The sequence below is a fragment of the Furipterus horrens genome, unplaced genomic scaffold (genome assembly GCF_987537825.1).
Source record: "Furipterus horrens unplaced genomic scaffold, mFurHor1.1.pri manual_scaffold_1, whole genome shotgun sequence".
NCBI lineage: Eukaryota > Metazoa > Chordata > Mammalia > Chiroptera > Furipteridae > Furipterus > Furipterus horrens.
The window spans coordinates 52,929,014-52,941,384 of NW_028327171.1; the positions used below are offsets into that span (position 1 = coordinate 52,929,014).

The 12,371-nt window shown below is 36.1% G+C and overlaps 1 protein-coding gene across 1 annotated transcript in view; it reads right to left on the reverse strand.

Moving 5' to 3' along the window:
• Positions 1 to 12,371, reverse strand: part of ATP13A5 (ATPase 13A5) — a 99,905-nt gene that overhangs the window by 75,502 nt on the left and 12,032 nt on the right. The window contains exons 2-6 of the mRNA XM_090275457.1: positions 8,886 to 9,059; positions 7,813 to 7,959; positions 7,521 to 7,591; positions 7,335 to 7,415; positions 2,017 to 2,086 (exon numbers count right to left, since the gene is read on the reverse strand). Coding sequence (XP_090131583.1) covers positions 2,017 to 2,086; positions 7,335 to 7,415; positions 7,521 to 7,591; positions 7,813 to 7,959; positions 8,886 to 9,059 — 543 coding nt within the window. The remainder of the gene's footprint in view (positions 1 to 2,016; positions 2,087 to 7,334; positions 7,416 to 7,520; positions 7,592 to 7,812; positions 7,960 to 8,885; positions 9,060 to 12,371) is intronic.

Sequence of the window (12,371 nt, forward strand, 5' to 3'; positions counted from 1 at the left end):
TAAATGCTCTAATTGTAGATTATGCACTAATGATAATACAATTTTCAGTTTTATACAAACTCAGTAGAAAATTGGTTAAATACTTCTTGTAGAAGAAACAGCACCATCATAATTAATGTAGTTCCCTTATTTAATGTTCTTTTGAAATCAAATGTGAAAAAACAGTTTTACTTGCTTTTTTTCTACTAAGTGCCTGGTAAGTTGTGCCAGAAAATACTAGCACTCCTTTCAAAATATACCAATTTACACCTGGAAGTGTCTTTGGCAATTTGAAAATGTACTTGAATAAGAAGTTTAAAAAGCAGCCTGCTTTTCCAAAGTGGCAAGACTTTGTATATGTGGGGACATGGGTTAAATGGAAAATTGCTGTACATGCCACTCAATTTTGCAGTGAACCTAAGAGAAAAAGTCTAATAAAAATTTATTTTATAAAAGATGTAACCATGCTCAAAAATAAAATGACCATCTTTGTGGATTAGAAATAGACTAGAAATATACAGTTGAGTGGAGACTAATGTGATTAGCCTACTGGGTTTCAGACAAAGACAAAAGAGAGAGAAAGAGAAGCTTAGTTGTAGGAAGAGTAAGACAGAAAAAGTGCCCCATAAGTGGCAGAGGACAAAACTCAAGCTTGCAGGGGAAAATAGGGGTAGTGGTCATGTTCCTTTGCCCAAGACAGAGGCTAAGGAAAGTCACAACAAGCAGTGGTTCAACAGTGGAGACTGAAGTAGGAGAGGACAGAGATTGTGGTGCAACTGTGAACTTGCCCAAGCCCCAGCCTGGCTCAGATCCCCAAGAGACACAGCCCAAATCTCCAGTATGGACCTTAGTTCTGAACTGGGGACCTGGGAGAACAACCAGTAAACAGCAAAGGCAGAGCCATCAAAGAGAGAGAGTGAGATGAGAAAGACAAAAATGAAAGGAGAAAACCCTACCTGAGGTGACTACCAAAATGATAAAGTAACTCCAAAGCACACACAGAAAATACTAGAAAAAAATTAATTAATTTTAAAAACCTGCTAATAAAGGATGATGTCATTCTCAGGAAATGGGAGCATCAGAGAATGTAAAAAAAAAAAAAAAAAAAAAAAAACGAAACATCTAAAATCTTCAGAAACATCATAGAAATCATAACATTGCCATCCCCATCATAACCACCATCAAAATTTTAAGAAAAATTGGAAATTATGATTTTTTAAAAGTAGCTTTGAATTGAAAACAAGTAATTATTGAAAAGGACCAGTTAGAAATCCTGGAACAAATATATATTTCTATTTATTAAAACATTTTTTAAATAAAGGAAACCTCAATAGATAAGAAAAACGTAGACTAAAGGCAATGGGGGAATAACAAAAAGAATTTGCATAAAATACAGATTTTTGTTTACATCAAAGAATCTATGTGTTGCTTAAGATTTCCCCAAGCAGTAAAAAGTAAAAAGTAAAGGACGGAATTCGGCAAGACAGAGCTGAATGTTTCGAAAGACAGCCAAAGTAAGCTGTTTAACAAAATTAAAAAAAGGCTATTGTAATGGTTCATTTTATGTGTAAACTTGGCTAAGCTATAGTGCTCAGCTTGGTCAAACACTAGACTAGATGTTGCTGTGAAGGTATTTTGTAAATGTGATAAACCTTTACAATCAGTTGACTTTAAGTAAAAGATTGGCCTTGATAATGTGGGTGGATCTCATCAAATTAGTGGAAAGCCTTAGGAGCAAAAACTGAGATTTCCCAGAAGAGAAGGAATTGTGCCTTGAGTCGGTATCACAGAAATCCTGCCCACGTCTCCAGCCAACCAGCTGCCCTACACATGTCAGACGAAAGACTGCAACATCAGCTCTGGCCTCAGCCTCCTGACTGCCACCTGTCCTACAGATTTCAGGTCTGCAAGCCCCTGCAATTGGGAACCAACTCCTTAAAATAAATCCCCATCTATATCTATGAAAATTTTTAAAAAGTAAAGGATGGAAGGTTTTTGTTTTTTTTTTCCCAAAAAGAAAAGCAAACAGTTAGTTACCTGTTTAATAAGCAGCTTCCATATCGGTTGGATTTCAACCTCAATGGCATTGGGCCCACACACTAGTCTTCTGTAAAAGATTGATCATCTATTAGTTTCACAACCACAATCTCATGAATATATGAATACAGCCAAACTAGGCAGAAGTCACTTCTCTTCTTTTTGGGGACTTTGTGCTTTCAATTAACAGTTAATGTGTAAGTCCTAAAATACTAGTATGTTTTTAAAATGAAAGTCAGTGTGTGAGGAACAAAGCTGTTTTCCTATTTAAAAAATATCTTACATACAGTGTAGCTCAAGAGCCAAAATGAAGTTAGAAAGGTATTTTGCATTTTTTTTTTTAATAATTTGATTATACTCTAAGAAAAGCTAAGAAAACGCAGATATGTTCCTAGAATATTCAGGCATTCTAGATTGCTCTTGCTGTCAGAGATCATGTCTATCTTACCTTGGTATCTCCAGCATCTAGGGATGGGCCCTTAGTATATGAACTCAACAAATATATAAATGAATGAGCTAACAAACTGGAAGAATACATATGGTCTTCATGACTAACACCTTGTAAATCCACACATATGCACATTTCAAAAAAGAGCCTGCATGTTTGTATAGCATTTTACAATCTACAAAGCTCTTACAAAAGATTCTCTTGTTTGATCCTCACAAAAGTCCCCAGAAAGGGCAGGGCTTATGTCCCATTTTGCCACAGGGAAAAACCATTCAGTTTGCTTGTTTTATCAAAGGTGCATAAATCTAATATTAATCATGACAATGTGACTTTTAAGCTGAGATGACAGTGTCAGAAACTGAGATGAGCATTTTATACATCATCTCCTTTAATCAACAGTTTATTCCATGGGATTTCACATTATCATCTTTATTTAAAGACAACTGAAGTTCAGAAAAACTAAGTAATTTTTCCAGAATCTCAGAGTTAGAAAGTAGCAGAACCATGCCTCACAGCATGGTCTCTGTGACTCCACTTCTCAGTCTGCCTCAGGGAAGTACCAGAGGTCAAAATTTGCAGGCTGGATCTTTGGTCTAAAGAGGGAGTGAGCCCAAGTTTGTCTGACTTATAAGCCTCTCTTCTACCAGGGCTGAAAACTCAGTTTACAGAACTACAGTAGCACACAGACTGGAAATCCAGTTTAGAAAGGAACAAGCCAAAGGCCCCATTCACTTCTGCTTTCTCTGTGTGGTGAGATATTTTCTGACGGTACTAGTGAGGGAGAGAAACTGGGCACCCATGAGGATGGAGATCCAGAGAATTAATGCTTGTCTGTAGATTATCCTTGTTAGGGCTTTTCTGGACCATGATTAAATTACAGCCAGGCATGCCCCTTGCTGCTTCAACTTTTCCAATATCCCTTGCCAAAAATACTGTGCCTTTAGAGAATATGTATTCATCTCTGTCTCAGCACAAGCCAAATAAAACTTTCAAGATTGTTGACCAGTAGCTGAACAACCAGAAAGAACATGAGGCTTGAAGTTGGGTTCCCTGAGGGAAGTTGCAAGGAAAAAGTGAATTACATACCCTGACTTTAAAACTCTGATGAGCTGGCAGGGAAAAGAGACCAAAGAATTACTCCAGGTGGCCTAACAGTACTCAACAGGCTGAATAAAACTAAATAGACTTGCCTAATATTCAGTACTATACATTATGGGAATAGTTGATTTGAAAGTAGAAGGCCCCTCTCCAAAAGAGGTTGAAGAATTTTGCATGGGGAAGTTTTGGAGAGAATTTCTGCACTGACTGAGCTAGACTCGAAGGATTACTGAAGTTTTCCGCAACCATGGGATAATAAATCTGCTGGAATGTATTTATTTCTGAAGAACCAAATGAAAATGAGAATACTTTCTTTTAGAGATGGTCTATGGCTTTTTAAAATTTGATCATTCATTCATATAGTCATTCATTCATCAATTTATTAACCAAATAATTGCTGAGAATATATTGTGTACTAGACTCTTCAGGCTCCAGATGGTGAATACCGGAGTGGTCCTCAAGAGAGAAGGAATGTGTCAGAGTCACTGATGAGCTTTTTCCAGCTACACATGACTGCTCTGCTTCCATACTGATGAGCCACCATAGAGTGGGAGATTTGTAGTTTTCCGAACTGTTAATTCCATGCCAGGGGATTCTGGCACAAATTCTGGAATTTTTTGGAAGCAGATTTACAGAATTTTTAAAAATTCCCAGGCATGAGGATCTGGAAAGAAGAGAACCAAGAGACTATGGAGCACAGGTGGGGGTGGAGAATACCAGGCAGGGTCTCCCCAGGGAGACCCAGGACTTAGGCCTCCTGGTGTCACCATGGGCCTTTGCTCTAGAAAAGGCATCGAAGTTAAGTTAAATTTAAGTTAAGATTTCATAAGTTGAATGGACCCAGATCCATAGAACCAATGGCATGACAAATACAACTTATTAAAAAATATTGTTGATCTCAGTGGTTTGTTTAATTTGTATTAAGTGCCCCAGGCAAACTGTCATATTTAAGTCATTTGTTAACTTCCAACTGAATGCTAAACATCGCCTCTCTCCTCTGCGCCAACCACTCCTTCCTCCTCTTCCTAAGCACTGATCTGGTGGAAGAGTGTGTCTATAGTTGGGTGTTTTCTAGGGACATAGCTTTCAAAGGGGACAAATGTTATGGTAGAGAAGCATGATTTCTTTCCTGATTTTTCTCCCCAGAAGACGTGAAGGGTAAGAAAGTAGGGTCTCAGAACAGCCCTAATCTCTTTCTCTCTCCTACCTCCCTCTTGATTCTTCTTTCACTCTGTTTCAAAATCTCTCTTCTCCTAGAAAGTGCCCACCAGCTTGGAGCTGAGCTTTAATGGAATTTCCTTCCTCTGGTACTAATAGGCATGCTTTTTTGCTCAATGGTGTGACAGATGTTGAGAATTAAGGTTGGCCCTGCAGAATCACTGAGCCTATGGTGAGCATCTCCTTCCAGCTTCCTGTTCAGTGATGTTACACCAGTGGCTTGAAATCAGCCATGGTTGGAGGAGTCCCATTATAAAAACTGGCAAATTCTACCCATCAAAGCTTTCTTTCTTCCAGAGAGCTGAATTACCAACACGATGATTTGTCTATAGCTAATGCTATTAGGAAGTGCCTGCTCTCTCCGCTGCCAGAAAGTTCCCCTTCTCTTTTCAGGAGATTAAACAAAGGAGGTAAGAGGAGGGTGGGCTAAATAAAAAGAAGGTGAGGAGATGCTCTTTTTAAAAACTGAACTAATAGGAAGACTACTGGATGGAGGGGGAACGAGATAGGTTTGTTTTTCCACAGGGTCCTGTTTTGTGAGGTAAGAGAGTTGTCTCAAGTGTCCATGCACTTCTCTAGGACAGGTTCTAAGAGGGAGTTGAGTTCATGAATGCGTGAAGCTAGAAAGAGGAAACATCCTGGAATAATTTTGCTCTCTTTCTGATGCCCTCTGACAATTTTGCTCCATGATAAAGGTATTTCTCCTGATGTCTTGATTTGCTTTTTGCTACTAAAAAGTGAGAACTATGTAAATCTGTATAATTTTTCCTCTTTTCCTGGGTACTGGGAAGCCTAAAGAGAAGGTTGTAGTTAGACTCTGGCTTTTCATCATCAGAGATTTTTATGTTTTTCCTTTTCTTCGTTTCTCATCTTATGCCCTTACTTTTTCATTCAAGCAATCTTAAGGAAATTAACATCCCTCAACCAATCATATTTTTTAAAGGGTTAGTCTCACACTAAAAAATAAGGAAAACATTAGGGGGAAATACTCCACATCCTGTTTAGTATCTTTACCCTCCAAAAAGGTAAGCCCATAAAATAAACTATACCTATATGTTTATATTATTTCCTCTATTCTTCATATTTGAAACGCCATGCACTCTGTCTTGTTTATTAGATTGTCAAGTTCTTTATTGTGTAGACCAGATTTATATTTAATTATGTATGATGTTTATTAAAGCCTGGCACTTGATAAATAGGGACAACATAAGGTGGCTGTACTGATGGAAATCTTTCCTGCAGAAATGCTTTTCTAGACAGTATATCTACATTTATCAACTAGATTTTATAAATTTCCTAGATCAATCTTTTGAAGTCTTGTGCTTAATATTACTAACCCAATATGTTTTTAATGACTGTGAAAACTTTTTGTATTTCAATATATAAGTATTGCATCTGAAATCTTATATAGTGGTACCACTTCTAAGGCATTTTGCAATATTGTCACAGTCTAGATGCCTGCTTCCTTTTTTCATAGTGTTCAGGCAAAGAGACAAAACTTAAAAATAACAACAGAGCAGTAATTCTCAGACTTGATGTGCATAAGAATTATGGGGATACCTGCTAATTAGGCAGAGTTTCTTCTCTCACCACTATCCTTAGCTCCTACCTGCTAAGTCAGAATTGTGGGGATAGAGGTCAAGAACCTGTATTTTAAGTACTAGATTGCTTCTTAGCCTGGGAATTAGTATTTCTGTCTTACTGTAAAGGAGGTCAAGTAGATAATGTCCCTAAAATTGGTCAAGAAATGAAGCTGATTATTAAAATGCAAGGGAAGGCTTGTAATGGTTTTCTTTCAGATCCATCAGGATTCACCACTTCAAATTATAGGTGAGGAACTCAAGGACTCTAGATCAGTGGGAGTTAATGAGTAGCATAAGCACTTTTCTTTGCTGCTGTTATTATTTCTTAACCTATGTGCCCCTAGACATATCACTCTCACAATTGTACAACTATTCTTCACCTCTCTTTCCCACTAGTCAGTAAATGTCTTATTTATCCTGACATTCCCTAGTGTCTTGCAAAGTGCTTGGCATATTAGAGACCTTTAGCTAATAGATCTATGAATGCATTCATTTATTCATTTATTCCACAAATATCTATTGAGTCCTGTCATGAATCAGGCACTGCAAGTACTGTGGTGAATGACACAACTAATTGAACAAACAAAATCCTCATCTCCAAGAGCTGTTCCTTAAAGTAAAATGCAATCGTAATATTGTCTTTGTCTCTCTGAGGATTAAGAAGCTGATGTTTATGAAATGACTCAAGATTTTTTTGAAGAAAAAATTAAAAAGACAACACAGAGAAAACCGTTGTACAATCCTGAAAGAAAAGATCAAATGTTATTTGATTGCATTATTCTTATAGTCTTTTCATTATAATAAGTCTGCCTATGATGTAAATAATTTAGGATATCTTTTCTGATGCCAGTAAATGAGCTGGGATTATATGGAGTTGATGAAGCATTATACCAACAATTCAGTGATCACAAGCCACATGATGTTTCAGTTTCTGCTTGCTAAGTTCACTCAGGAACTACGGCAAACCCTACCGGATCTCCTGCTCTTCACTGGTCAGGCCCAGTCCGAACATATGATGGATGTCGTAGCAGGAGTGGTTGTCTTCCAGCAACCTAGGATGTTGTCAGGACAGGAACCACATTTCAGTTCATGGCATGCAAAAAATCATTGTTCTTCCCTTATATCTTGAAGTAGAACTGAGAAAAAGTTGGACTTACCCAACTTTCTGAAACCTCTTTTCCAAGTTGTCCCAAACATACTTGATTTTCTGTACTTGGATACATCGTAGCTGCAGTGACAAATGTGACAGGGCATATGTCATTCACAAAGTGAAGTTCATCAGGGAAGGGTTGTTTAAGGCAGGTCCCCACACAACTCTAGCCTTCCTTAATACAGAGCTGTGATTCCCAGTCCAGCAGAATGATATTCAAACTTGCATCTAATAAACACTGACTTTACTCTTTTCTAGCAAAAACATACCACAACAATGCACTCTCAAAAATCACTTACTTTTAGTTCTGGTTTTAATATGGCTTGGTTTATGACAGAATGGCGGTCAGCTACAAGGGGCTTTTCCGGGTTCTTGCTTATAGGAAACTTTAGTGTGGATAAGTAGAGGGAGATCACCTTCTTTCTCATATATTTTTGAAATTCATCCTAGAAAAGACAATCCAGCCTGTGAAATTCTCAAATGTCATTCAATAAGGTACTCGATCAACCAAAAGCCTGACAAGTGCTAGACCCAGGGTTCTCAAAGTTTGGGCTGCAGACAAGAGCATTAGCGTTATCTTGGAACTTGCTAGAAATGCAAATTCTCAGCCTCACCCCAGACCTACTGAATCAGAAACTCTGGGATTAAGTAAGGCCAACAGTCTGTTATAAACAGCCCTCCAAGTAATTCTGATTTGCACTGAAATTTGAGAACAACGGTGCTGGAGAATAAAGAGAAATATGCCCTTTTCAGGAAAACTTTCTATTCAGAAAATAGTTTCTGGCCTTCTTAAAATCACATCTAAATGTTTAAAAATGTCTAACTTCCCTCCCAATATATATTTGTGAAAAATTGAATGATCATTCCCATGGTATATTTCTAAGAGGCACAACACTGACAGCCACTGTTCACGCAATAGCATTGCCAATTAGCCTGACATAGTAGAAATTTCCCCAGTCTCATATGGAAGAAATATCCTTCATTCCTGGGTTAAAATAAGAGAGGGCAAAGAGCCCTGGCTGCTGTGGCTCAGTGGATTGAGCGCCGGTCTGCAAGTCAAGTGTTGCTGGTTCAATTCCCAGTCAGGGCATATTACTAGGTTACACGTGATGGTCCCCAGTTGGGGCCGCAAGTGAGGGGCAACCACAGAGTGATGTTTCTCTCCTCTCTCTAAAAAAACAAATAAATAAAAACAAATAAATAAATAAAGTATAAAAAAATAGAGAGGGCAAAGAGATTGCAAAGATAGTTGTGCCATCTCCTATTTTGGGACAGGAGAACTCTTGAAATCAAAGAAGCTCTCCCCTCTGGAAAGCTAACTGGTCAGTCACTGGTTGTACCACATATGCAACACGACAGGGCATACACGCACCGTTGTCCTTAGCAAAACAGTATCTGCTTGCTGCAAGGGGCATGGGATGCAGCTGGCCCACACCCTCCACTGGGGCCTCCAGTAGAACACCAGCAGGAGGACCCCACAGGTCAGCACAGATGCTGTAAGGCAGAATGCCCTGCGCAGGTTCTGGGTCTGGAAACCAAGCACCTCCTGGAGAGAAAATAAAAAACCACTCTAGTTTTCTTTTTCATGTAAGCCTGTCATTTTGTTCCAAGAAATACAGACTTTAGATGCAGGGGAGTTGATTGAGAGAGAAATTTGGCTTTGGCTGTTTGAATCAAATTGATTGCTTACAGCTGTCAGCTGATAGAATAAAAAAAGGACTCATCTTACTACCCTGGCATACGGAACTAAGATATTAGACAGGAGAAGCAAGCAATGGTCAGAATTATTTGCTTCTAAACACTCTTAAGAATCACCTCATAATTTTATAAAGTACTTCGTGCTTTAGATTAGTTCTACTGTCTTTAAATATAAGTTTTTTAAAAATTGTTAATATAAATTTACTGGAGGAAGATGATAAAATCAGGACAGAACATAAATCCACACCTAATATCCAGCTTTATTCAAATTCAGCTTTGTTTAATAATAACATGATTGAGAGGAATTGAAAGTATTAATAACTATACTGCTTTCTGAACCAGTAAGATGATATAAATTAAGAGATTATCTGTGGACATGAAAGACTTTCAAAGGACAGCTGAAGGTATTTATCTGGACAGTATCAAGCTGAAATAGTTCTACTTGTAGTAGTAGGTTATTTAATATTTGTCATAAATTGAATAAAGACTTAAGATGTGATTTTAGGGGAAAACAAAGAGCCAAAAACTAATATATTTATTTAAAGCCAACTTATAGTTTCCATTAGCTACAATAAAGATTCACAGCTTTTTTTTAATTTCAAAAACTGGAATTTTTCAGACAATGAAATGGTATTAACTAGGAAATTGGAGGTGGGGAGTAAAAGTGATGGTGTCTAAAGGTACAAATTTGCAACAACTACTAAAATAGCCATAGAGATTTAAGGAACATAGACAATAATTTTGTACTATAAGTATGAATGTGATAAATATTGTTACATTAGCAACCATATTACATTATATAAATATATCAAAGTAACATGCTACACCATAAATTTACACAATGTTACTTGTCAAATTTTCCCAGTAAAAAACCTTAGATATTTAGTGTATTGTGAATGACATTGTTACTACTCTATGATTTTAGGTTCTGCTATTACTTTTGTGTTTTTTTCCTATGAGTCTGAGCTCCCACATCCAGATCACAGAGATTTAATGTCAAGAAAATAGGTTTTTAGTGAGTTTCTATGTCACTTTGCAATAATGTAATCTTCTGAATTTTATGCCAGTTTAGATCCTGTTGTAATAAATCTCTTGGCTTTATTCTTTGGAAAAATTTCCATCTTCATGTGGTTATTTTTATTATGTTTTTCTAATAAAGCACTCTGTGGTAAATCAAGATTTTAATAACAGTTGTTGAAAGTAATCCTTAAACATAGTGGAGAGGTCATAGGCTTAAGAAGCAAAGATGTAAATTGAGTCACTCGTCTGCTAGTTATCAGCTATGTGACCAGCATTCATATCTAGGGAATCCCATTGTACTCCTCTACAGAGAAATTAGAAATATGTGCCTTACAGCATACTTAGGCTCAAATGAGATATTGTCTCCTTAAGTGCTCTGCAAAGTAATTACAATTTTAAGAGTTCCTTTACACTGTTCTTCAACATTACCACCCAACTGAGGAAAAATGTTAAAATTAGTGATGCAGCACCCGTATTTTGAGATTATTCATGCTAAGATTTAAAATGTTACTTAGAAGCGTGTGTTCACTCTGCTTCTAAGCATATTTTTGGTTGGTCCCCTATCTTTCTAATTTTCTCTCTGATTCTATAAACCTGTTTTGGTTTAGTTTGTAAATTTACTTATTTATAGTTTTATTAGACTCAAATAAAATGTATATGCCAGCTTACAAATTATGTCATAAATATTACTAAGTGATTTGTGGGAGCCTATTGCTAAAGACCAAGTGTGTCCAAAATAGATGCAGAAGAGTTAAGAATTTTAGTTTTGTTTATAGCAGAAATGACCTTCATAAGTGACTTTCCTTCTTTTTATTTACCTGCCCACAGCAATCACATTGGTAATCATAGCCCTGATTCCTTTTCAATCTTCTTTTTAAACAATAATTTTTATTTAAAAAGAAACTTGCAATGCTAACAAAGTTGCAATAAAATTACTACAGCTTCATACTGATAATAAGCTTATAAATTGGAATAATTATTTAGGGAAAGCAACTTGACAAATTGTATCAAGAATTATAAAGATGTTTCTATTTCTTGAATCAGTAACTCCACACTTGGAAATATACTCTGAGGAATAACACTTAAAGTACAAAGTGATATATATATATATATATAAAGATGTTTGATGTAGCTTTATCTGTAACAGCAAAGTTATTAAAATAATGAAATGATAACTAGTAGCATGATAAGATGTGAAACATCAGAACAATGGGCTATTGAGGAGCCATTAAAAACAAAATGCATTAAGTCAATGTAGATACAAGGGATAGTCTGTGATAAAATGTTAAGTGAAGAAAAGAACAAAAAACAGATAGAATAGATGGAAAACAAACAACAACATTATGAACTTCAATCCAATTATATCATTAAATGTAAATGGTCTTAATAGTATGATTGAAAGCAAAGATTGTCAGACAAGAATAATAAAGTAAGAACCACTATATACTGTTAATAAGAGATATACTTTAAATATTATATAAAGAAGCAGAAATTAATTAACTTTCAAAAGCAGATAGATTAAAAGGAGAAAAAGGGGGAAATATACCATGCAAAGACTAAGAAAAGAAAATTAATACAGCTATATTAATATAAGACAAAATGAACTTTAAGAAAAGAAATATTATGATTAAAGGACATTTCATAAGCTATTGTGCACCTATACATGTAGTTTCAAAATTTGTAAAGCAAAATTGATAGATTTTAGATCCATTCTCATCATTAGAGATTTTAACACACCTTTCTCACTAACTGATAAGACTAGTAGATAAAAAAGATCAGTAAGAGTACAGGAAATTTGAACAACCTCATTATCTAAACTGCCCTAGTTAATACAGAAAATCACAGACCCAAACTGCATGATTCAAAATCTTTTCAAGTACACATAAAATATTTACCTACATGGACTGCATTACAAAATGTACAGTATGATGACATTATAATTAAATAGAAATTAACAACTGAATTATAACTTTAAAATTCCCAAATGTCTGGAAATTGAACAACACATCTCTAAATAACACATGTTAATCAAATAAGAAATTACAACAACAAACATTAGGAGATATTTTGAACTGAATGAAAATAAAAATTGACAATAGAGCCCCAAACTGGAAACATCTAAAAGTACACCAATGGGAGA